Below are 27,577 nucleotides of genomic sequence, written 5' to 3'. Positions count from 1 at the left end.
TATAATACACTTTTGTTGGTGTATGTACATTAAAAATCTGTATGAGGACATCAGTGCAACTGCTTGACCTTAGCACGGAGACACTGAGAACCAATCTATCTCTCTTAAAGTGTGGTGTCCAGTGTGTCCTTATCTCAGAGAGTGTGTGAGCAGCTTAGAGTAGCAGAGGAGAAATGCTGCCATTTGGTCGAGGTCATTCTCTTTGATCTCCATTTTGCTCTTGCACCCTATGGGGGAAAGAAACTCGAAGCCAAGGGTCAGGTTCAAGGCTGGGGTCAGAGTTCAGAGGTCAGGAATGGGGGTGGGTTCATCGGGAAGACCAGTGGACACTTGGTAGTAGCCAGTTTCCCTTTGGTTCCTACAGTGCACCCAGACTGGGAAAACTATTACAGGGTCAAGAGCCGATGTTTTTAAAGAGCCTCTGCTGTGCACTCAGCCTCTTGGCCTACTGGAGGTTTAATTGAAGCCTGGAGCTCAATTACAAAAGGAGGCCAATCGAAGTGCACTCCCAGAGGCCAGTGATAATCACCACCATATCGAGCCAAGAGGCTGTGCCTCGCATCAACTTTTACTGCCAAACATGGCCAAAACCAAGAGCAATGGAAACAAGCAGAAAATATTGAACCACTCCTGCTGTTGCTTCCTCAAGGTGGAAGATTCAAATTAACAGCTGCATCCACAATATTTAGAGTGGAGACACAGTGCAAAGCAAGAATCTGTAAGAATCTGTGAACATTTAAAGTTGCTGAGATAAGTGCTTATTCCATGTGTGACTGAGTGATATTAGTTACAGATAATTGTGCAGAATTATTGCTTCAAAGACAAGTCAAAATGTATTAATTTATTATTTAATTCCTTATGGCATAGCATTTACTCTCATTTAAATACTCTAGGTAGTGTTTTCCAAATGGAGAGTTGTGAGCAACCATTTGTCATTTAATCTGATTAATGCATTCAGGCACTTTAATTACAGAATCAGTCATCGCACACAGTTCAGGCTGCAGTTACTCACTCATCTTATTAATTCAGTGGCCCGGGACCATCGGCCACCTTTTTTATTTTATAGACATAAAAATAGGTTTGCCTGATGGGTTGATAAGGGCTGTTTTGGTTTATTACTACACACAGATGATAACGCAGAGGCCCTATCTCTCCATCTGAACGCATTTCAGTGGCACCAACTCCCAGAATCTCATTGTTGTATTGACGGAATGCCCTGTGGGTCCAACAGGCCTACTTCCTTTCCCAGCAACGTCAGAAGTGCCACAGATGACAACCCACCAACCGGCAAACCCGCAACCCCCCTCAGACACCAGAAACCTGTGTGCCGATGCCAGCTTTTACGATTTTAAAATTTCTGCTCGTAAGTGGAGAATGGGGCACATTACGGCTCAGTGCCACCACAGAAGCAGAACAAGGAGACAATTATGAGACCCCCCCTTCCCAATCCCACCCCTCCCTCTCTACTTAAGATGTAATACCCAAATCAAATTAATTTGGAAATATTCCTTACATTCACATAAGCAATCAGGGATGCATATTGCACGCATACGGACCCCTCTTCAGAGGAGATCCCTTTCATCCCCTTCATTTTATCTATTTATTTCTTCCTCCCTCTTTTTAAGAAGAACAGCGAGACAGAGGGGATGGCTGGAATTACCCATAATACTTTGTGGTGCTAAACTGATTTTGTATTTGCATCCAGAAAAGCAGTGTCAGTGTTTTTCTTCTCTTTTCTTTCCTTTCCCTCCACTCTCCAAATGTAGGCACTTTTTGCCTTCACTGCGGTGTTATTTGCATATGGAAACACATTGCCAGATGTTTATTTTTAGGATTGAGTTCAAGGACTAAACAGTGTTCTATAACTAAATAAAGAGATAAGAAAGGAGAGCGTACAGAATTGAGGGAAGGGGGGGTTAGCAGAACATATTTTTGTTTCTTTATGTATGCAGATCTGGGTCTTTTGTTTCTGATAGTTTTAAGTAGTGCAGTGAATGAGCAGGTTGGGAATGTGCGGCTCTGCTCTGCACGATAACATCCGCCAGCATGCTTTGCTGTTGCTGCCATCGACACACACTGGCAAAACACACACACACACACACACACACATACACCATCGGGACACACAGAAACACACACAGCCGGATAGAATCATGAATATTATATGCCTAGTCTCTCCACAAGAGAAATAAAATTGGAGACGCAAAGTCATGTGATTGGATGATTTCCTGTAATCTGAGTTTTTTGTGTTTCTAATTTTAGTCCAAGTGCGCATGTGGCGCGCCTATGGAATCAAGCATAGAGAATACTGATCTCTTCTGGAGGGCTTGCCACACTGCTCCCTGCACTGACTTGCTTTATATTTCCTTCATAAGTGAGCTTTCAGAAAGAAATGAAATTAAATGAATTGGCCCTAGGCTAGAGCAAGGCCAGAAGACTCTGCTGCTTCAATGCGCGTATTATGGATAAAACTGGTAGAACCGTGTCAAAGCATTTTAGCGCTAAAGAAAAGTCTTATTTGGTGCCGCTGAGTACATGGGTAAATGTATGTAGGCCCTGTTTCAGATCGCACAATTCAGGGGGTTCAGGGTTTTTTTTTCCTTTTAATAAGAGATAATCCCACTCTTTTTATATGCACCTCCATGATATGTATGAATCTCTATAGCAAACTGTTATAGCAAACAAAACCATATAAAGATTTTTGTGTGGTTTTAATGGTTTAATTGTAATCATCTACCACTTCACCCCAACTCCTCTCCATCCTATAGCTCCCCATGCTGGTCTAACCACAGCAGAATACTACCACCAGATGGCGCTGCTGGCAGGACACCGCAGCCCCTATGCTGACCTCATCCCATCTGTGGCCTCCACGGCTGGGGCTGGGAGCAACGCCCTTCACATGGAATACCTACAGGCCCTGGAGGGTGAGTTCCAAGATCACATCATCCATGCTCCATTCAGACTGTACGAACATCCAAGTTCCTTAAACATCTGGGTCAAGTTTGGGCTTCCTTCCTTTAGAGCTTAAATAATGAATTCATCATTGAAATATTGAATTAATATTTTAAATACTAATTTCAAATTAGTTGAACTCAGACTAGCATTTTAAATGTCAGGATATCAACTGAAAACTATGACATCATTACTCATTTTAATGATATTTAAGGACTGCCTTCAATACAGCACATTTCTGAGCATTCTTTAGGTTTGTTCCTCAATGCATATTGGCAAAAACCTGTGCACTGGCAAGAGGAATAACATAAAAATCAAAGCCAAAAACTGCCTGGAACTTCATTGGTAAGACAAAGCTCTGACAGATATGTTCAAGAGCTCCTCTCCAAATGTAGCCAGCAGAGGAAACGCACGCAGACTGTTTATGCTAATGAGTTATTTTAAAGTGTAAGTAGGAAATTAAGTGCACACTGAATCTCAGGAAGGTCGGACAGCCGCACCCGGCTGCCTTTGATGAGTATGTATTTAGTCAGCTCGTCTCGGCTTTCATGGAGAAGCTGGTGTTGAACTTCCCCTTTTGCTTCCATTGCGAACTAATTAAAACTAGCCAAACTTGCATGGCTATCAGAAAATTAATTGCTATTAAGTGGGAATTGGAATGTCCCACCATTCATCACTGGTGAAATCCTTTCTTCTGTGTCAGTGTTTAAGATTAATAGACGGAAACAAAACAATTAGGGGCAGTTTTTCAAATGAAGACGCCAGTCTCTTCACTTCAAATCGCCTGTGATCCTGGCTGGTAATAACTCATCACGTTTCAACAATGTGTGTTCCACGGCAAGAAAATTAACACTTTAAAGCTCTCTTTTATGATATATAGATATCGAGGAGGCTGGGAGAGGAAGGATTATTAAGAGGAGTGTGAATCAAGAGGCTTTTGTTAATAATGGTCCTGGCCCAACAGTGTGGCACTCATAGTGAGGCCACATCAATGTAATTACCACAGTAAAGGCCCAGCTAATGAAAGAATTGGCTTGTTCTGCCTGTTTGTGTTCTGGAAGGCCATTGTCCCTGTATTTTAGTTTCTAATTAGGCAGCGTTTATGAGCGCTCTGTGCTGACATCTGTATTTGAGAGCATGCAGAGGTCTAAATACGGTAGGTATTGCTGTTGCGCACTGGCTTCATTTTGCACTTGTGATACAAATTATGGTACTTGCCGGTATTTTATAATATAATGTAATATAATATAATTATATGTTTTAAATGTCCCTTAACACTCAAGAAATCAATATCATAGACATGTCCCCTTTATATGTCCTTATTACATGTTATGAATGCAGTAATTAGATGGAATAAATACACAGGTGTGAGAAGGGTTTATGTAGGATATTTAAAAAAAATCTGTGTTTGTGTTTGGGCATATGCACAGGTGCTACCCTGTGTGCTATAGTCAGGGTGTGTGTGTGATCATGTGTGTTTGTGTATGTGTGATCATGTGCGTCTGCAGGTTTATGCTGTAATGTTGTCCATCCTGCTTGTCTGCTCTCCACCCCCCTCCTCTCCGTCAAACGGAATTAATGATCCTCCTCCTCACTGTGTTGCCGCACGTTCTCTTCATAAATCACGTTTTGGGGGGGATCAGAGGGAAACACTGCTTCCTCTCGCCTGGTCCGATTTATCATGTGGCTGCGCATTAATAAATTTGGTCCCATGAGATCATCCTGAGATGGGACACCCCACCCCAACCCCCAATTCCTTCCCAGCTCCACCCCTGTAAAACTCACCACAAGTGGAGCAAGGCTAAAGGTCAGAGGTCAGGTCTGTTGCTCCATCATCACAGGTGAGAGTGAGACATCACTCCAGGTGTATGTGTGCACATGGCTGTGGAAAATTTACATGTACAATCTATGTAAGTAAAGTGTGTGTGTGTGTGTGTGTGTGTGTGTGTGTCATGCACGTGGATCCTCTACCCCAACCCCCCAGCATAAAGCAGGCCAGAGTCACAATGCAGCAATGCAGAAGGGGTGTTTCTCTCTCACACACTCACACGAATACACACACACTCGCTCCATAATTTACATGTGAATGACATCCTCAGTAATCGCTGGATGTGTCAGTCGGGAGAGGAGGGGAGGTGTGTGGAGGCTTGGTAATCTGGTTTTGTTTCTCAGCATTAGGGAAAAAAAACACCAGACAAAAAATATACACTGACTGAGTCACAAAGTCATTGTGTCACTCTGAGCAACAAAAGAACAACATCCCCTCGGCGGCTTTACTGTCTCCTCCTCCTCTGTTTTCCCCGCTTCTTCACCCTTTCTTGTTTGTGACATCTACAAGTGAAAAGACTGTAAAAGTCATTTCTTAATCTATATATGCCAGTCATTGTGTGTGTGGTGAGGGCCTGTCTACGTTGTTTGCTACTTTCGAGTGAAAAGGGGAAAAAAAACACCCCTCAGTAATTTCATTCAGCGCAATTGCACATTTGAATAGAGAGCCAAATTGGACTTGATTAAATATTGCCTTGACACAACCAGTCAAATGTTGGAGACAGAAAGCCTCTATTAGCCTGCTCTTGTGACGAAGGGAATGAAATGTGTCCACTGACAGCTGGAATATACTTTTCTTGTTTTTTTTTTTTACTGCAAAACTATACACAAAAAAAAGTTGTCTAGTCCATGGGCACAATACAAATTTAAATTAAAGAATGGACAGACCAGCAGAAAGTAACACATATTTGTATTTGCAGAAAATAGTTTTTTCTCCAAATATTAAATAAAAAAAATCAAGGACTATCCTATTGCACATTTTGCATTGCATTGACACATATTGCAATTATTTGATATTAATTTGTAAGACTAAAACTTGTAATGCATATTTAAAACTCTGACAGAGGAACTAATGTGGGAAATACACAATCCCTTGGGTTCTGATGCACCACAGAAGTGTTATTATAGCACAATATTAAACACAAGATAAATAAACATTTTAAATAAAAAAAATAATTGTAATATGTTTATTGTAAATATCCACAAATATCTTTCTCATTATCTCACAATTTTTTCCCAGCTGTGCTCTAAATGAGATGTTTATTAATATGATCCACTTTCTCTATCCCTCCATCACTGTGTTCTTCCAGGCTCTCGTTTTCCTAGCCCCCGGCTCCCAGCAAGGCCCAGTCGCAAGCGCACTCTTCCCATCTCGCCTTCAGACCCTGGCTTTGATCTCCAGGCGATCCGAGCCTCGCCCACTTCTCTGGTCACCATACTCAGTGGCTCCAGGTCCAGTTCCTCCACCAGCGGCTCTTATGGACACCTGTCGGTTGGGGCCATGAGGTACCCAAACCTATTCTTTTTTTTCTGCATGTGTTTTCAGGAGAAAGAGAATACAAAGTACAGATTTATGGTACTTCTTTGGGTTTTTTTAATCAAGTGCTGGTTTTTCCAAAAATGCATTACAAGATAACGTTACAAAATGTAAAACAACAGATTTTAATGTGTAATTACATACACTATATGTGTAATTAAATAGAAGTTTCAGCTAAATAACCATGCTTTCAAAGCAGCACAGATTCACTGCCTCACATTTTTTGTAAATGCTTTCCAAAATCCTCTTTAAAGCATGCAAAGTGTCATGCTTGAATATCAATGCTCTAAATGTCTGGCAGGTATGTGACATATTCAACAAACAATAAAGTGTTACTACAGACTATAAAACTTTAAAAAGCAGCCAGCTGAAGTTGTTCTAAGTAATATTTTAAAATAAACAGCACATCATGTATTTATAACGTGAATATTTCAGAAAGATGTGTGTTGTATCTATTTTTTATAATGCACATTTCTAGAATACTGGAACAAGCATGATAATAGGATTAATTTTAATCCTAAATTTTAATGGCCAGTTCAGTCCTCCTCTCTACTCCTGCTCACCTTCACATACATGCACATAACACCTCTCCTCTACTGACCGATGAGACGAGACCATGGCTTCCTAATCACCGTCCTCGAGGGCTGCAGGTGCTCAATCCCAGCATGCTCCCTTTCGGCTGATGTGACTAATTAGCTTGTGGCTCGAAACAATGCGAGTGACTAATTAGATGAATAAGGTGGAGTTCATCTCAGCTGGAAACTGCACCTGCAGGACCCTTGAGGAAAGTCATCGGTGACCCCTGGTCTATTGATACTGGCACGGTTCATAGGAAAATATTTTTATTGTGTCAAGGTATTAACCAGGGACAAGAAAAGACAGCAAGAAAGCAGAGATGGTGGTTGGAGGAATAAGGAGGAATTTGTTGCATTAATGAGAGAAGAATGGAGATAGAGGGTGGGGATGGGACGCTCGACCACGGATGAGCCGAACGAGTGATGAATGAACATCCAATGGAGGCATAAACGGGAGAACATGAAGCACGCTATTAGGCTGAAGCGTGTGAACATACTTACGGCCCTCCTCCCTCTTCCTCCTTCATTCCCTCGCTCTCTGCTCCCATCTGTCTGATAAGTATCACCTGATTAATGTGTTTGCCATCAGCCTCGCACGTAGCTTTACCCTAATGCCACCGACATGCAATCCTTCACGCCGAGTAAGAGTAGCACTGGAGGGATGACAGATGAAAGGGTGAAGCACACGAGTCCTTTCACAGAAACAGGCTGAAGAAGAATGAAAATAAAGGTATTAAAGGAATTAACAGTTCTAGTGCATCTTTAAAAATTGTAATATTGAAAAAACAAGTTATTCATTTGCAGTCCTTCAGCCCCTGCCAACCACTGAATATAAATGCATTTCAGTTTTATGTATTGTAAATCCTTTTCTGATTGGATTAAAGTAATATTGTGATAATTTGAGATACTGGAATTTTCATGAGCTATCACCAATGATCATCAACATAGAATAACATAAAGTAACTTTATGGATGTAGTATTTTTCAAGGTTGAAAATTATTAATACAAATAATGAAAATAATTTAATTTTTCCTAATTTTTACTATTTTAGTATTAAAATAGTGTTAGAATAATAGAAGACTTTGGAATATTTTCATCACATTTTTTGTTATTAACAGTGAACTAATTCATCAACAGGAAGACTCTGAAATCAAATCAGATGTAAAGTAGTCGATCAATTTCATTGATTAGATTTGTTTCAGCACCAACGTTTTACTCTTGTTCACTTGGCAAAAAAATGAACTATGGACTACATCTCAGTAGAATAAATACAATATAAAAAGTCAATGCAGCTATTTTGCATTTGAGATCTTTATTCCCAAAGGCCATATTTGCTGTTTTCCAAGTGAATTTAAATTGTTTACTTAGAGCAGAGTTCAACATCATATCCTCTCTGGACATTTTTCTGTTTTCACTGATCTATGGGCTTTGTTTTGTCTAGTGGGCTTAATTCTCCAAGGGATGTTAAAAAGATTATATTATTGGCTTGTGAGGATTATTTATTCCTTTGACAGATTATTACTATTTGTTAATTCCTGCATGCTAGAGTCTGGAAAATCAGGCACCATATCCCAGAAGAGAACCAACTTCACACCATATTTTGGGAGAGAGGCAGATTTTTTAAAACAACAACACTAGATTTTCATCTGTCAGAACCAAGAGGACCTGAGGGGTTCCTAGAGGCAGAATTGGTGTTTGTGAGACACTTAAGATTTTTGGGCGTCACTACCAAGGGCTTCTACCATTCACAGCAGTGTGTCAGTTAGTCAGTGGTCACCATGGTGATGATTGGCTTACAATATAGCATTGCTGAGTGTGAGAGCCCTACGGCCCCACCCAGGGCGATTGATTACCAATTCGGCATGAAAGCTGATCAATCAGCTGCCTCCACTGACAGGACAGAGATGGTCTCTTTGTGCTGCTAACAGATGAGTAGATGACCAGAGAATGGGTGCCTCACTCCATTGATTTCCACTCTGTAAATAATAAGATCAGCAGATGTATGGACCCACGTAGGGCAGCCATATGGAAGGGGAATGAACTGAGCATTGGTCTCCATTTGATCCTGAGTTCAGGGAGAGTGCCAGAGTTTAGAGTAGACATTTGAAAATGAATATTCTGTCATTTGGAATTGGCAAAATTAGTTATAAGAACTAAAACAAGTAATCTCAATTTTCATTTAAATAAAGACCTAACCTACATTGTATATTCATATTCTTAAAATTATTGGCTGCTAGTTCCAAATTCCAAAACATGTACTTTTTTAGAAATAGAAATGCAGCGCTGCTTGTACATTTTTGTCTGTCAAGCTGGCCATGCATGCATGCCATGCCTTGTCTCTTTTAACATAATTTGCTTTAACCATTACTTTTGTCCAACTCCACAGTTTTCAAAAATACGTTTGCAGTGAATAAAATGTATAAAGATCCCAAACTTCCGAAATGGTAGTGAGTGTACAGGTCCTGTCTGGGCTACAGGATGATTTGAACTGGGCAGCTGGAAGTGGTTACATCTGATTGGCCATGACTCTGTCATTGTGAAACACAGCACAGCACACGGTGACACGACGAAATGTGTCCTCTGCTTTTAACCATCACCTTTGGTGAGCAGTGGGCAGCCATGACAGGCGCCCGGGGAGCAGTGTGTGGGGTCGGTACTTTGCACAGTGGCACCTTGGACTCGAACCGGCAACCTTCAACGTTGCATTTCCTTACACGCTAGGCCACGCTGGCCCGAAATTGTCTCACCAGTAGCATGAACAATCATTACCAGCAGTAAGAGAAAGTATATATGGTGTATATTTCTACATGAATTCCAAGTGACCGTTTAACTTCATAAACTTGCACCTGGTTCTGTTTACTGTACATCCTGCAAACACAAAGCTCCAGATTACCATACATGGATGCTGACAAAAATGTATATACCCTTACAGCTGTATGAACATGCATTAATGACCCTTAAGGGGTCATGTATTAATAATGAGCTTCAGTGGGATAAAGGGTTGATCACGCTGGTGTCCGTGGATCTATATGATGAATATTTACCACGTGGCTTCTGTGATGGAGAGATATATCATACAAACAGCTGTGCTTTTAAATGGTAACAAGATGAATATCCTTAAGCAGGGGTCTCTGTGGACTCTCTCAGCTCCCCGGCTATCACTGGCTCCTTGGGGACATGGAGAGAAACAATGATCCATTTGTTTATCCCATTTTCTGTCTCTTTTGCTGTTAGGCTACCTAGAATTTCTTACCATAACCATGTAATGAGAATTCAGTGATTTAATCTGAACATTGTTTGCATATATTTGAATGAATTCATTTATATGAACTCTATATGAACTCTTTCCAGACATCCCACCCTGCACTGTTGTTTAGTAATTGTCTGTTTTATCGCTTGTAATTGGTGTCCCTAACAGCGTTTTTTCCTCCTCTGCACAGTCCCGCTTTGAGTTTTGCCTACCCACCAACCCCTGTGGCACTGCAAATGCACCAGCAACTGATTGGTCGGCAGCCTGGCATTGTGGGATCAACATTTGGGCACAGTCCACCCCTCCTTCACCCCACACCAGCCTTTCCCACCCAACGCCCGGTGCCTGGCATCCCTCCTGCCAGTTTGGCATCCACAGAACGCTCCACAGCCTCCAGCGACTTGCAGGTAACCCACAGCCAGCTCAGACTGCTGTAGCTTGTGATCACGCAGGGGTTTTAGCCTCCCAGCATGATAAACAAGAGCTGGGAATCTCACTGTAGGTCTTCAAAATAGTCCCATGGGACATCCCCATGAGGGAGCGCCACCCACCCCTCCACTATTACGGTTGTCTATGTTGCTTCTGCCAGGTTTGGATTCCTCAAGAAATTCCTCAGAGGAAATATCATGGCTGCTTGTTAGCAACCAAATCCCACTGCTAACACCATAAATCACACTGGTGGAAACTGAAGGAAAGAGATATTTACGGGATCGCTTCCTCTGAAAAATGGTTCTGGGAGTGTTTTATTCCTCTTTCCCACCATCCACCATCAGTCCCCTCTGCGTGTGGTGGCTAATAGTCCGTATCCAATCCTGAATTATCCCTTTTCATTTGTATCGATCCTCCTGTTTATGTTCTGGCCAGTTTTTTTGGTGGCACCCCGGCTTCCATGTCTGCTGGTGGACATGATGGTGAATGAGGCGACACAACGCCAATTCCTCTTCCTAAACCATTACAGTGCTCTATCCTAACCGAACTGCCACATCATCCATTTTAACTGGCGGCCCTTTATAGACAGCATGGTGCTGCTTTAATAGAAGTGCAACGCAGAACATTTGTCTGGGAAGGTGTTCCTGTAAGAACAATTAAAGTGACTGGACGAAACACTGGACCATCGCTCACCATGACAGATGCGGCCAAAGACGATGGTACGCATTCTCATGGTTCTTCCGAAAAATAGGGGAGGCCTGTACATCAGCTGTAAAAAGTCCAGGGTTGTGTTCAGCAGTGCTGACTTCATGAAGTAGGGTCCACACAGACTTGTATTATTCTCATCAGTGGAGTAATGGGGTGTGAGGAGATGTTTAAGAACCTAGTGTTTTGTACCTTACCGTTGATCTACTGTTACAAGTTCCTCTATACATTTGAAGGTGCTACGGTTTCCAGATGTCAATTGCTTATTGTATGGAATTTATACTGTGAAATGATCAAGTCTTGATACATGAAATGTAGTTGTCTTGTGATGAGCCTTAATAAAAGTCAAGCTAGAGCTGCTCAGGAAACACACACAGCATAACTGGAATGATCTGTGACTTCTGCCTGGCAAGTCAAATCATGGTCAGCAGCCAAGGAATTCTGCTTTTTTCCCTAAGGAATGTTCTCTCTCCCTCTCTTTATGTTGATTTTTTTCCTGGCTGTAACTGGGAACTTCCAATTGGCTGGGAAATGCAGAAAGAGGGAGAGACAGAATGGGAGGCACAAAGAAATATGAGGCTAGGGCACTGCAGTTGGGTTGGGATCAGTATAAAGTACGAGCCTTTTGACCTTATGAATGGAAATCATTTGACATGCAGATGTTGAATGCATCTGAAATATGAGTTCATGGATCCTGCAATATTTTTAAAAAAGCCACCTGACATGAGTTAAGGAAGCACTGACAACTCCTCTCACCACATCTTCATACAGAAATTATGCTTTACTTTTATTGCCATTTTAGCTATGTGATTTATGATTTTCATTCTTTGAAATAAAGGGGGTACAGGAACCTAGTTCTGATGAACTGTGCATTTAAAATTATTTGGACATCCCTTGGATTATTGTCTGAAAGTAATTTCGCATTTTGTTGGGTATTGTGTATAGTAGATATTGTATTGGGATGTTTTATTTTAAATGCTGCTAGAAGGCACATTGTATTCTATTTACTATTTTTGTCATGTGTTCTATATTTTTATCATGTGTTCTATGCATGACTTTCAATAAAAATGTCAAAGGTTTTGCTAAAGATACTACTTTGTTCTGTTTCTGTAGATGTGATGTTTCTGTTTCTTTTTGTGATTGACAGAGCAAGCCTACCAGTGAGTCTGCAGTGAGCAGCACAGGTGACCCCATGCACCATAAACGCTCCAAACTGAAACCTGATGAGGACCCACCCAGCCCTGGAGCAGGAAGTCTGCAGGTCAGTTCCAAATGGCAAAATCCCATATTTCCCTAATTTATATCACCTGCCATTAATTCCCAATATTATTAAATGATGCCCCACCCACACAACGCCAGACACATGCAGTAAAGTGCAGCAGCAAGGCCCCATTATGATGCCTCATTCTGATGCCTGTTGTTGCTGCTGCCATACAGGCGATAAACTCCATTGATCTTAGGGACTCTTGAAGGGAATTGTTTTCCTTCTAATCAGATGGAAATGGAAAAAATGGAAAGCAAAATTAGACTATGGGTCACACACAGCTTAACAGCGCCATCTGTTTTAGTGAGTTTGCACACTGAAGGTATCTTTGGTCTGGTGGGCTCATGCAGTTGTGCCTCTCGAACATCTGTCGCTATAGGAACATGCCTGGTTTGTCTCTTAGTGGACTGCTGGCAGGTAATATTTGCAGCAGTGCCTCAGTGAACTTTAGGACATTGTTGATTTCCTCCAAAGTGTCCCTTTGACACCCACATTTCAAGATTTATTGCTGCACATGCTCATGTCAGCAACATGCATGTGTATTTTACCTGAAATCTGTCCTATAACTCCAAAGAGAGGACAGCCATCTGCTTCTCCCTCAAACCTTCAGAGCTGCAGTATAAATAGTGAGATCCAGCTGAACCCTTGAGCACTTCAGTCATGACCCATCTCATTCCTCCCTCCCCTGAACCCCAAAGTGCAGTACAGGTGGGGGTGTAGATTCCTCAGGCGCTCAGCCCATGACCCTGCAGCATATCTGCTTAAGTATGGTGGTTTGGGCTCTCTAATGGTACGTTTCCACTCAGTTTCTCCTCGTGAGGCCCATTTGAGTGCATTTGCTGTGGCAGTGGAATGTGCCTGGGACCTGTCTGGCTCATATGTGGCAGTGGACCTGAGAAAACAACTTTGAGCCTAAAACCAGTTTCCATTTAAACAATTTTGACTTTGAGAGAAGTCACTGGTTGTACAGGGTGTGATTGCTTTTGCAGACATTCCTGGTTATCTTTTTACTTTTACAGCCTCTCAAAACACCATTTCATTACATTTTGCTATTTATGCATGTCTTAGCAAACAAGATGTGTCAGTTTGTACCTTACAAAAGTTCTTTAAAAGAACCCATCTCTTTGTCAGATGATAGTGTTATTGTTCCTGTTTTTGTTTACATGAAACAGTTGCAAAAACTCACACCCACACAGCACCCCATCAGCATATAATACTTATACAGCCACCTTATTAAATACATAAATAGAGCACAAAAATAGGTTAGACTTATTCTGAACTTAATCTGTTGTCTGGTATGCAGAATGACTGTAATGCATTCGCTCCTATTGCAGATGCATTAATGTGTATAGAGACACTATGACACTTGCGACACACACTCCACCTGTCTGTGTTCCCCCGTGGAGCCCCAGTGGTAAGAACCAGCTGGACGTGACTCCCAACACTCCTAACCTTTCCCCCCTCGAGTCAGCTGCTCATTTGATAAATAAAAGTCCCGACTCTGACCATTGTGCGCATTTCTTCAGGGGCAACCAGAAGGGATGACCCTGGTGAAGGAGGAGGGCGACAGGGACGAGGGCAAGCAGGAGCCAGAGGTGGTGTACGAGACCAACTGCCACTGGGAGAGCTGCTGCCGGGAGTTCGACACCCAGGAGCAGCTGGTGCTTGTGAGTTTAAGACTTTTAAGATCGCACTGGGGGACGCGCAGTGGCCCTCACAGTCACCGCCCGTCTCAGATCCGGCCCCGCTTCACCCAGCTACTTACCGCCAGAAGCGCGGAGAAGAGCCCCTCTCCTGTTCTCCAGAGCCCCGACATGAAAGCCGGTGTCTGCTGTTGAAAAATATACCTCTGTGTCCCCATTTAAAAACCTATCATCAACCCCTCTCTTCATACACACACACACACACACACACACACAGCACCCCCATCAGCACAGCATCAGATAGAAAGATCCCTAGCTCTCCACGGCTGTCTATCCACAGTCTGACATGGCAATCGGCGTCCGCCACGCTAACCCCTATCTATAATTGATATCCTCAGCCAGGAATGGGCTGCCTCCTGCGTTTGAAGGGCTCTGCTCAAAGCCTCAGGATCTTGACAACTTCTTGCCCCTGTTTCTGAGGGCAGCAGGAATTGTGGAAATGTGTGTGTGTTTGTGTGCCTTTCCCTCTGCAGACAGGCCTGTTTGTGTTGAACTCCACAGACGCTGTTTCCTCTCACTTTCTTGTTTTCTCTCTGGCTAGATGAACACCTTTGGCCCCACCCATTTCCTTTGACAGCACAGGAACAAAACAAAACGCATAAGAAAGCCATCAGCTGCCCACAGAGTCATAATCTGCTTTTGTTCTTCTGGCAGGCCTGTGTTTTGTTTAGTTTTTGTTACTGGATTTTGTTTCTTCTTTACGGTAATTGTGCTTTATTTTTTCTGGTTTCTATGCTCGTGCTGATACTGGGGACATGCTAATAAAACCACTTGCCTACAGAGTCCCGCTCCTCTAAATCAGTGGAGTTGGGGCGGGGGGCTCTTATCTCTCCCCCCTCAGTAATGGGATAAGTACAGTATTTGGACCACAGTGGCTCTTCTCAAACACTGGGGGCTGCTGGGGGGGAGGGTGTGAGGCGGGAGGGGTTGGGGGAAATTCCGTATATCAAAACAATGGGACGACCCCTCCCCCCCCCTTGAATCAAGCCCGTCTTCTCAAATGGCTGGGAAAGACGGGGTAAAAACTCCGTCCCATAATACGAGCTTTTAAATTCCCTGCGTTGACCCCAGTGATCACAAACACGATCGCACACACGCACATTCTCAGCTGCAGGTGTTGTTCTTATGATAGCTCTTTGACACGCTCCAAATTTAAACAGTTTTAACAGTGTTACACAAATATGGTGATTAAACATCTGAGCCTGCTCTTTTTCTGTTTTTAAGATGCCCTAATTTTACATTTAAAGCACACACACACACACATACACAGTACTTACTGCATCTCCACCTTGTTGAAAAGCATCCCCGGCACGATCCTGATGCTGATTTGCGGCGTGAACGTGCTCGCACCATGACGCTCGGCGCCGCGTCTTTATCGAGTGTGCATAAGCGCTCTCGGTGCCCGCGATAAGATAAACATCACATCAGCACAATTTAGCGCACTTATCTGCCTTGTGCAGTCAGCTGAAGGCAGGCTGGTGTCAGCTCTCACTCTCCCCTCCATTTATTTTATTTAACACACTCCGTTGCAATTATTTTACCCTCAACTGTCTATTTTTCCATCTGTTCATCAAAAAGTCATTTTTGTTAAAAATTTTCTTCTTCTACCATCTATCTTTGGTGGTTCAAATGCATGAAACCTTTTATTTTAAATTGAGGCTTTTTTATTTTAAAATGAACTATGGTCAAATAGTTTGAATTTAGAAATTTATTGCAAAATGAATGTCACAATTTCTCAGCGCTATTTCCATCATTTTGTAGCCAGCAAAACATTTACCTAATAAACGTATTAAATTGGGCTGCCTCTGTAGCTGGGTTAGAGTTTCACAGGTCAGAAGGGTTCTTTGGTGAAGTTCGCGTCCATGTCGGTGGTAGGAGATGGTGTGGGGCGGATTTCGGGTGGTCGTTGTTGAAAGTGTTGAATGCTTGTGTTATGGGGAGATAAACACAGGTGGAGGGGGGGAAAGGCCCCCTCTCCAACTGCTGGCAGGACCACTTTAATTGGTAAAATGCAGATTTTTTTTTTGATCAGGCAGCGGATTAGTCGCCTTATCTGTCAGGAGTATCTTACGCCGAGATGAAAAGCCCGAACTGAATTACACATGCCAATTTCAGCCACCCGCCTCCTCCCTCTTGCTTTCTTGCACTCGCTCTCTTTCTTTTTCTTTCCTTCTTACCCACACTTACTCCCTTTGCTTTCTCTCGCTCTCGTTCTTTATCTTGCTCCCTCACCTCCCTTTTTCCCCCCTTTTTCTTTCTTTACACAAAGCTCTTCAGCAATTGACATCACAAAAGAGCATATGATTTATTAGCGTGCGTTTGATCAAGTCAAACTGTGTTGTGGGTCCCCAGCTTGGTGAAATTGCCTTGTAAACAGGCTCTCTTTTCATGCACGCCTGCATTTTAATGGGCCGGGGCTGCGTCCCAGAAACAGCGAGATAAGGAGACAATGTAGATGGATTTAAAAGTGGGTAAGGAGAGTGGAAAATGACGAGGTAATGAACGGTACCCATGTGTGAGAGAGACTACCAGTGTCCTTAATTTAGTCTTAACATAGGAATCTTAAAATTCTAAAATATTTGCTTTTATTCGTGTTTGCTTGAGTTTTACGTAGAGACAAATCTGAGCCTTTATCTGAGCCTGTGTGTGTGTGTGTGTGTGTTAATCCATCTCTGTGTGTTAGTACACTTGTTATGTGATTAGCTGCAGGTTAGGATGAATGGTGGCTCTTCAGCTCACCACTATCAGTAGCTGTTTGTCCATTTCCCCGTCCCTCAGCATGGACATTATTGATTCAGTTAAAAATTTCCATTAAGCCGCGCCATTAGGCCACTGTGTCCCTGCCCCATCCCTCCTTTTCCCGTCCCCCGTCTGAGCAGAGGGGGTCTGGCCGCAGATCCATCACCGCTGGACTCATTTGTAGGACGTGAGCGGTGGAGTCCTGGTGCTCTTGCTTTCTCCCTCGCTCATTCGCAGATATCGAACACAGGGCATCGCAGACGGATAACGTGCCAGAAGGAATCCCCTTTTCCAAGGGGAGGGAGTTGTTCTAAAGCACGATGGGCCAGAGGCGTCCGTCTTTGGGACCTTTGAAATTTTTTTCTTAAAAAGACACTCTTCTGGCTTTTGCGTATTTTTGTTTTAAAGGCTGCCTCTGGGGCTGCTTGTGATGCAAAGATTATAGAGTTTGACCCGAAATCCCTGTGTTATTAACCATGGGTGTCAACCTTGGAATACACTGGAGAACCTGGTAGAGAACTCTAGAGCCTTGGATTTCTCTGTGGTACTTACTCACAACAAAAATGCATCACCTGAGGATTTCATTTAAATGAGGAGAAATAGAATACAGACATAAAGGTGGCACTTTGTAAGAGACTACACTAAAAGTGGGAACAAAGTAGGAACTAACAAGGAACATGTGAGAAGCAAGTGAGTTCATAAACAACAGGCAACTACATACATCTGTGGCAAAAGATTCAAATAAAAATTTTCAACATAACAGGCTTTTTATATTATTCAATAAAACACAGATTTCAATACAGTAAAGGAGTGTATGGGTGGCAGTAACCTAGTGGGTAACACACTCGCCTATGAACCCACTTACTTCCATTCTGTCCCTGGGCAAGATGCTTAACCCTGAGTTGCTCCGGGGGGGACTGTCCCTGTAACTAGTGATTGTAAGTCGCTCTGGATAAGGGCGTCTGATAAATGCTGTAAATGTAAATGTAAATGTAAATGAGTGTGCAGGTTGAGGACAGGGAGCTGAAACATGGCTCTTTTCTGTACATTTCCTGGTGCAGCAGCCTGAGAAGCCCTTATTAAAAGGTACGATGGGCACTGCAGTGTACAGTTGTGTTTTCAGGACCTCACTGGCTCTGCTCGCTGTAAACTCGCTGAGTTCATTAGAAAACTATTGAGTCTATACTAGAGCTGTGTGTGAAAATCCTCCTCCCCCTGACAAAAGAACAAAAGGCTCTGTGAGCGCGTCAGACGGGGCACAGAAGGCCACCGCAGGGTGTGGCAGATTTGCACCAGAGGTCATGCCTCCGTCCAGTGAGAGTTCAACTTTTGAGGGTCGTCTTAGGTCCAACTTCTCGAAGTGGGTCAGGTTGCCCTTTGTCAGTGGCCAGAGTTTGACTGTTGTGTCTGTCACATGTTCGGAGCAACAGTGCGGCTTTGGGGCAGGACAGCGAGTTGTGAAAGTTGAGTGGAAGGGTGATGGAGAGACAGTGGCAGCTCGTCTTTTTGTGCCATGAAGAGGAATGTTGGATGAGGTGCCTCCTGTGTCTCCACTGCACCTCTCTCACTTATTTATTTCTTTTACGCCTGTCTTCGCGACCCCCTCTTGCCTATGTGTGATGCAAGTCAAGGCTTTTCCTCTCTCCTCCGTTTTTAAGCCCACGTTCATTCTCTTTACTTCCCTCTCCACTCATTCTTTCCTCATTCCGCTATTTCATACATACACAAAAGTTCTCTGCATCTATTCCTTTTTTTTTTGTCTTTCTCTATACCTCCCTTCAGGCAGAGGTCTCCTCCTGCTGAAGAATGTAATATTATGAGTTCCCTTTGGTCAGGATATTGTGTCTGCCTCCTCTGAGCTGCATGCGTTTCGTAAAAAGACTCCAGGGCTGAGCGCAGTACACTGCTGCCTTTATAAGGCGGCCAGATGTTGACTGCGTCCCACAAGCTCTAGTTTGTCTGTGTGCAAACGTGAGGCAGACCAAGTAAATACGAAGTGAAAAGGGCACGTGGGTTAAAGAGTCAGTCAAGAGAGGTAATGCTGGAGTAAAAGCTCTAATGTGAACTTTTGATTTTTTCCCTACACTTTCCTTTAAGCCTCAGATTAGAAGTTGCCACGGCAGCACAACTGTCAGCACTTGTCATGGCAGGGTAGAGACCAGTTTGATGGGAAGTGACAAGGTTTTATTTGAAGTTCCGAGTCAATGGAGTCTCAAAACTCACTTTATTTCTAAAAGTAAAATTGCAATTCAGTAAGATTTGTTTGCACAAGAATAATGATATTCTACATTAAACCAGATTTCAAAACATTCTTGCACACTCAAAATGAATATTGTTCATGAATCTTGTGAGATTTCCATTCTAGAATGATTCATTAGTGTGGCACAGTAAGACTAAATAATGATTAAAATGAGTGAAATTTGAACTTTTTTTCCCACTGACTATAACCCCGTAAACCAATTTTCTAAAATGTTAATTGTGAACTATTTGGCCCCCTTGTGGTTCTCACATGTCATTACATAAATTCAATGTTTTAAGATATAACTGGGAAATTAAGTAGTTTATGTTATTATAAACATTGTTTGGCATATCTTCTATTTGATTGTGCAAACTGAAAAATTGCATAATTACTGTATAATGCATTAAATGCAACGTATGTTAACATATTAACATACGTTGTACATTGCAGATGAAGGTTTTATAGATTGAATTGTATAATGTTTTTTGTCTGTACTGAATTATGTGCCATGTTATATTTTTGTAGCACATCAACAATGACCATATCCACGGGGAGAAGAAGGAGTTTGTGTGCCGCTGGGCGGAGTGCTCCCGGGAACAGAAGCCCTTCAAGGCCCAGTACATGCTGGTGGTTCACATGCGGCGTCACACTGGAGAGAAGCCTCACAAGTGCACCGTAAGAAACATACCAGCCAGCATGCACTCATGCACCCTGTATAAATGTGGCCCAATATGTATATCTTGCTGTTTGGAGTTTAATAAACATTTTAATTGCTTATTGCTCATAATAGAAATCTGAACAGATATAATTTTGTAACCCTTGCACAATGCATATGTGTTTGTGTGTCTCTTCCCTACAGTTTGAGGGCTGCGCTAAAGCATACTCTCGTCTGGAGAACCTGAAAACTCACCTGCGCTCTCATACAGGAGAGAAGCCGTATGTGTGTGAGCATGAGGGCTGTAATAAAGCCTTCTCTAATGCCTCGGATCGTGCCAAACACCAGAACCGCACACACTCCAATGAGGTAAATTTACAACCATAATGCAAGAACACACAATATCATACAAATAAAAACACAGCATCACAATCTTCACCCAGTGTAACATACATTTACATTGTCTGGCCTTCTCAATGTCCCACACAGAAACCATATGTTTGCAAGATTCCTGGCTGCACTAAGCGCTACACAGACCCCAGCTCGCTGAGGAAGCACGTTAAGACTGTACATGGCCCTGAGGCTCATGTCACTAAGAAGCAACGAGGCGATGCCTACCCACGACCCCCTCCACAGCCACGGGACCCTGGGGGTAACACCCAGGGCAGGTCACCAGGGCATCTTCCTCTTGGTGGGTTCGGAGACCAAAGGGAGTACAACCATGCTACCTCGAAACAAGACGAATGTCTACAGGTCAAGTCCATCAAGACAGAGAAGCCAATGGTAAGTCCCTCTTTGGGACAGAGGGAACAAAGCTGGTCACACACTTTGCCTCTTAGCAAAAAATATAGTAGCACTGCTGTAGTACTTAGTACTTACCTTCCTTACTACTGCTGTAGTAGGGAAACCCTTTGAACCTCATTTTAGAGAATCCTGTCTGCCAAGTGATCTGTGCCACCTCAACCTCTTTCTATATCTGTGACATGAGCTGTGGGCAAGTCTGCTTTGATCTTACTCTCCCTTGCCAGTGTAATAACTTACTGTCTCTTCTGTCTAATGCATCTGGCATTACTTCTTCCCCCTTTCTAAGGACAGTGGGTAATCAGGTGAGCGTGGGATTGCATTAACTTTTCACTACATTAAGATGTCATTATTTAGCTTTCTCTTTTTCATACCATCCCTTGCCTGCCAGTTTTTCCCCAGTTTTCCATGTGTGTTTATGTCCATTCAATGCTAAAAAAGAGGCTCTGTTGGACCCTCCTCCTGATGTTCATATCTGTGGTCTGCCCAGAAGAGACACTGTCTCTTGGTGTTTTTCTGGTAACGTGCAGTAAAAACACAGGAGAGAGTGAAATTGCATCAGAACCAACTACTCAATAAGGCACCAGCAAGCCTCAACAACTTCCTTATTCGTTCAGTGCAGCACATTCCTCTTTTATATAAATTGTACAAGTTCTTTGTTTCTTGCTATGGATTGGAATGCCCATTTGCTGTTTCAATAGGTAGTTCAAATCAGAAAACAAACACTTGAAAGTGGACCAGGATCTGTATTATAAAGTATTCCTTACACTACTCAGATTCTAGGTGCACATATGCATTTGCATTCCAGTCGCTGACCTTAGAGGAATGCTCTACCTTCATAGACTGTTTCCGTGAATATGCAAATGCTGTTTAGGCAAATATCTGATCATGAGAACATTTTGTGCTGTCTTAATTATATGTTGTGTTTTGTTGTACTGTTTCACATTCATTTACGATTCATGTCCACCATCCAATTAAACATGCTGCCCATGCTGCCCATGATAAATGACAGTGTGATGAAACATGTATAGTACAGGCTGTTTGTAATATTTAATTACTTATTTTTCTGATCTGCCCTCTTGTCATCCTCTCTGCATGCCATCTCTTCAGACGTCTCAGCCAAGCCCTGGCGGTCAGTCTGCATGCAGCGGTGGGCAGCTCTCCAGCTCCACCCATTCCGACAGTGGAGTCCAGCTTACTTTGAGTGCCCCATGGCCAGTGGGAGAGGGGGAGGGGGGAGAGGATGATGATGATGATGATGATGAGAATGAGGAGGGAGAAGAAAGGGAAAATGAGGTCCCCATCATGGACTCTACAGTGTCCACAGCAACGCTGGCGCTGCAGGCACGGCGCAGTGTAGCCAGGCCATTTCGATGGATGGAACATGTGAAAATGGAGCGGCTGAAGCAGGTGAATGGAACCCTGCCTAGGCTGGGCCACCTGTCCCCTACTCCTCCGTCCAAAGGCCAGGCTCTGCCCACCATTATGGGAAAGGGTAAGAATCATCTGTGGGTCTTCTGAAGTGCTCAGATACTAGAGGTGTGAACCTTCACTTCTCTCACGATTCAATCTGATTACGATTATCAATGAATCCCATTCAATTGTCTACATTACTTCACATTATGTTTTTATATACATCAGTGAAATGAGACTGAAGACCAGGTGTTTTTCTGGCAATCGTGGCGTCAGTACTAGAAGCGTGAACCTATACGATTTGATTACGATTGTCTAAATGTCGATGCATCCAAATCCATACCATAAATTTACTATATACCCACATTATGTTTTCATATACAACAATTACGGTCTCTGTGGATGCTATGAATTGCTACAATGAGCAAAAAAATGTCTGTGTTCGATTCCACATGGACTGAACACAGACCGGTTTTCTGCTCATTGGAGAAAAGCTACGGCCATTTTTCTAAACTCCCGGTAAAATGATAATGTCGTGTTGTAGATCTCTGGACACTCAGAGAAAGATCGGCCTTTTCTCCATTCACACTTCGTGTTTGTGTTTCGTAGTGGCAGAAAGAACGCTCGCACGAAAATACGGCATGCAACAAACGACCGCACCACACAGCATGAAATTCCTACCCGGAGTGGTGACTACCGGCACTACTTTTTAATGAGAATTTTTATACCGCGGCAGAAAATCACCAAGCAACGTCATGATGATATAATCTTCTTCAATGATATAATCTTCCATGTCTGCATCGCAGTGCATCGATTATACGATTAATTTCAACACCCCAAGACTGTACTCAGGCAGCCACAGTCACTACCAGCACTACTTTTTCTTCAGCGCTGCATCTATGCAGACTCGTCCACATCTACATCGCGATGCATTTCAGCACCCCTATTCACCCCTAAAGAATAAATATTTTGAAAAGCTAGAGACTGAACCCTATTCTTGTGTAATGGATTTCCTCTGTCTAACATAGCTGTTTTTTGGCCCTCAGGCTCATGCCTTGGTAGGAGGAACAGTGGGGGGGTGCACCTACCCCAGCCTTCTCCAGGCCATCAGGATTCCTGTGGCTCAGACCTGACAGTGCTCAGCTTGTTGCGTGACCGCCGGGATAGCAGTGGCAGCACAGCTAGCTCTGCTTACCTGAGCAGCAGTCGCCGTTCATCTGGCATCTCCCCGTGCTTCTCCTCCCGGCGTTCCAGCCAAACTTCCCAGGCTGAGAGCAGCCACCACCGGAGGCTCCACAACCTCAGTGCCACAGACTCCTATGACCCCATCTCCACTGATGCATCTCGCCGCTCCAGTGAAGCCAGCCAGTGTGGAGGACCAGGAGGTTTGGGTGGAGCATTGCCAGGTAGATGGGGTGTTGGAGGAGGAACAGTCAGGGTGGGAGGTAGTGGAGAAACAGGAGGAGGGAGATCCTGTGGAGGTCTGCTGAATCTCACTCCAGCACAACACTACCACTTGAAGGCCAAGTATGCAGCTGCAACTGGTGGCCCTCCCCCAACACCACTGCCCAACATGGAGTCCCACATAGACATGATGGGTGAAGCTCAGGATGGCAACAGCTTCTCACTACCCCCACTAGTCAGGCCTCGTCGGTGCAGTGATGGCACTGCCAATGTGTATGGGAACCTTGCAGGATCCAGATGTAGGGGCCTGTACCCTGGGGAAGGACCAGGTAACAACACCCGCAGAGCTAGTGATCCTGTACAGACCCTGCAGGAGACACCAAATCGCCCCCAGAGATACAGCAGTTTGAATAACATCTTCCAGTTACCTCCTCTATTGATTAACCATGCTCTTGCTGGAGCAGAAAGTAGACACCTTGGTCTGCAGAACCACACACATTCAGAGGGTAACTTGCAGCACTCCCCTTGCCATCCCAGTATTATTGAGCATTCAGCACTGGAGGCCCTGGCCATGGAGGAGGATAAAGGTTTACTGCTGGGTGATGAAGACATGCTGCCAGATGACTTGGTACAGTACCTTCACTCCCAGGAACAGGAGCCCATTTATGGTCTACAAAACCTTCATACCAATAATGGAAGTGACTTGGACCATCTTCAGGCCACATCATTAGGTCAGATCTTTAACAGCCCCCACCAGGGAACCACTGAAAGGGACAAAATGGTTGATGAAGACAAGCCCATCCAGTGGAATGAGGTTAGTTCAGGAAGCATCGATATGTCACCCTCAAGTCAGCAGCAGGCATCACCACATTGTGGAAAGTGGTCAGAAAGTACAGTTGTCAACAGGGGCCCATTTGGCAGGTTTGCCAACATGGTTGTACAGCAGCAACAGCATCTTCCAGTAGAACACCTAAACCAACAAGGTTTCCAGCACTCAGTGAACCAGGGCAATGCATATCCGTATACAGAGAATGGATCAGGCACTTCACGTAGACCATCTGGGTCCAGGGTCCCACAACTTCTGTCCTGCAAAGTGAATGGTAATGTGAAGTTAGAGGCATTAAGCAATTCTTGCCTTGGTCCAAAAAGACCCAGTCAAGCAATGCAGAGGCCGGGTCCACCAGACTTCTCCCAGATCTCACTTGGGCCGTTCAGACAGCCCTGTGGACAACAGAGCTCTCCAGCATTGCCAAGTCACTCCCTTCAAAATAATTCCAACACTCAGAGGGTTAGTAACAACTTGATTCCTCAAGCATCTTCAGAAAACCATCTCTCCCAAACATCACTGCTTCCTCCCCTTTTACGTGACCCCAGAAATGGTCAGCTCAACAACAGTAGCCTCAAATGCTCTGTCAGACCTCAGCGGTGTGAAATTAACGATAGACACAACAACCCCTGCATTTTGAGGAATGTTAACCCAGCCAACTGCTCCTTGGCCAATCACATTTCTGGACTGAAAATTGAATCTCAGGATCATCCCCAGGCGAGCTCCTGTTCTTCGGTACAGCAGCAAATAGGATTCTTAAGGTATCCTGGTTCATGCTCCAGCCAATCTGTGGCCAATTCATCAACCTTCCACTCCTCAGAAGAACAATGTTTAACGGCAGCTCAGTCTGATGCTCCCCAGCCAGACCTCCTCTCTCCTGGCACTGACCAGGTGACAAGTACAGTAGATGAAAGCCCAACCAGAGGCATTCTGGATAATGTCAGTCTGGACTTCTGCTCCATCCTTGAGGATGGGTATGACCAAAGCAGTCTGGTCTCAGATGTTGTGAGTCCCAGCATCTTCCAGGGTCTGTCACGGACATCATCCCATGTGACTATGTCTCGAGGCCCAGCCCCTTTTGCCAGTGTGCCACCTGGGGTCAGTAACATGGCCATTGGTGACATGAGTTCTCTTCTCACCACTCTTGCCGAAGAGAGCAAATTTTTGGCGATAATGCAGTAGCTTCCTCCTTACCGATCTGAATAAAACGGGGGGAAAATAGGAAGAGAGATGGAAATGTAAAAAATGAACTATAAAAAAATTTGTTAACAAGAAAATGTTCATGTTTAAAAAAAAGTTGTTGAAGCAGATTTATTTTGTAACTTTTGTCCCCCTAGAAAAAGGGATATGTCAAACATATATATAAGAATATGAAAATATATATTCCATTTCTGGAATGAAGGCTTTTTTTGAAGCCCTTAATAAATAAATTTCTTTATGATGGTGGTGGAGAAATCTGTCATTTCCCCATCATTTCTAAACAGTATTCAGTGTGACGTTGGCCCTTTTTTGTATTTGTCTTATTTCGGTTCCATTTGCTGTACACTGTTGGTATAATTGCATGTTCTTGGTTTTTTTTTTTTTACAATCAAACGTATACACTGTATTTTATAGTGGATAGACTAGTTTATGTGCCAATGTACCTTGGGTGAACCATCTACTGTACAGATGGTGCAACCACTCCTAATCCCGATGTATGAAACAGCTCACACAGGGTCTTACATCACAACGGACAGGATATGGTGTGTGTGTGTTTGTATATATATATATATATATATATATATATATATATATATACACACACACACACACACACACACACACACACACACACACACACACACACACACACACACACACACACACTTTTTTACAATGTTGTTTTCCCGGAAGTATTTTATGTTTGCTAAAGTGTAAATTGTAGTGTTTTAGTGGTTTACAACAGTCTTCAGCTTTGTGTTTGTGAGTATTCCGGTGTAATATTGATTCCAAGAAGAAAAAGGGCAACTTTGACAGTCCACTGAGAAGCCCTTCAGTCGGTTTTCATTTACTACACCCACATGTATATGACATGTCTTTCTTTATTACATTGTATAAAATATGATGCATATTAGTGTTTTAAATACTAGTGCTACTGGCACTATACAGCACTATGTCACTAAAAAGAATTTCAATGTGGCTTTAAAAATATTAATGTTTATAGACTTTAGCATAAATAACTTGAATGAACAACATTTACAACTAGGTACCAATTGTGTGAACAAATTCTAAAAAGGGGAAGCCTTTTCTATTTTATTTCTATTTTATTTTTAATTAAAATTCCCAGAATCCTTGGTCTTTTACAAAAATACAAACTCATTACATATGCTGTGATGATTGGCCCAAGACTCTGTGGCATTGTTAACAGTATTAATATTAGTGTACAGGTTCAGCCTGCTTTTGCAGAATCCTCAGCACCACTGTGTAGCGTATTACTGTAGGTACCGTTTGCTTTGTTTAGTTTCCATACGTTCGACTTTACGTTGTTATTGAGCATTTTTTCCTTAGAGATGTGTGCTGAACGACCCATTCCCTCAGGCATGGAATGGGGGCTGGTGGGCTTGAGGTATGTGCCTTAACACTGCCTGATCATTTAAATACAAATCACTGCCAATCTTCCACAGTTACTATGATAAATATAAATGTTACATGTTGAGTGAGCCAATAGTTGAAATAAAAATTGAGAAAGTGTCTGAGTAAGGGACAAATAATACAAACTTTATTAAATATGTAAAGTATGTTAAATAATGTTGGTAAAGTTATTCAGTTCTTGCCTTTTGTTTATTGATTTTTATACTTGTAAATATATATCCATTCTGTAGGTTTAGGCTTGAGGAGGTGCCAGGGGCCAAACAAAAGAAAAGATGTTTAAAGCAGGGATCCAGGGGCCCAGGTTACAGTATGAAGCGGACAGTGCTTGGCACATCCAGAATGCCAACGGGGCCTCTTTTGTATCTGACCACAAATGTTTGTATGGTTTTAATAAAAAAAAAAAAAGGAAATTATATATGTCTTGGTGCTTATTGTCTGAACATGCATGCCTTTATTATGGGGGATAACAGCACAGCACGGTGTTGTGGGTTAACCCTGCCCTTTTGCGTAAGTGGATCCTTAACAGTTATGGGGATTCGCAACGGTGCAGCATTTAATGCATTTATTGCTGTATTCGTCAATGAAATGATGTGACTGTTAATAAACTCTGAGAGCTGCAGCTTTTAC

At 43.1% G+C, this 27,577-nt stretch overlaps 1 protein-coding gene across 4 annotated transcripts in view; it reads left to right on the top strand.

The window, feature by feature from the left end:
- Nucleotides 1-27,363, top strand: part of gli3 (GLI family zinc finger 3) — a 92,187-nt gene extending 64,824 nt beyond the window's left edge. For 3 of the 4 annotated variants that reach the window (XM_028969774.1, XM_028969773.1, XM_028969775.1), the window contains 10 exons: nt 2,769-2,924; nt 6,090-6,285; nt 10,332-10,548; nt 12,423-12,536; nt 14,066-14,206; nt 19,746-19,895; nt 20,080-20,244; nt 20,365-20,658; nt 21,787-22,171; nt 23,136-27,363. In XM_028969774.1, the coding sequence (XP_028825607.1) occupies nt 2,769-2,924; nt 6,090-6,285; nt 10,332-10,548; nt 12,423-12,536; nt 14,066-14,206; nt 19,746-19,895; nt 20,080-20,244; nt 20,365-20,658; nt 21,787-22,171; nt 23,136-25,501 (4,184 nt within the window). In that variant the 3' untranslated portion in view covers nt 25,502-27,363. The remainder of the gene's footprint in view (nt 1-2,768; nt 2,925-6,089; nt 6,286-10,331; nt 10,549-12,422; nt 12,537-14,065; nt 14,207-19,745; nt 19,896-20,079; nt 20,245-20,364; nt 20,659-21,786; nt 22,172-23,135) is intronic. The other variant, XR_003748857.1, reaches the window with a different exon arrangement.
- The last annotated feature ends 214 nt before the right edge of the window (nt 27,364-27,577 follow it).

Source organism: Denticeps clupeoides, chromosome 2, assembly GCF_900700375.1.
Source record: "Denticeps clupeoides chromosome 2, fDenClu1.1, whole genome shotgun sequence".
Classification (NCBI taxonomy): domain Eukaryota; kingdom Metazoa; phylum Chordata; class Actinopteri; order Clupeiformes; family Denticipitidae; genus Denticeps; species Denticeps clupeoides.
The sequence above is the reverse complement of the archived record's forward strand: the minus strand, read 5'-3'. Positions and strand labels throughout refer to the sequence as shown.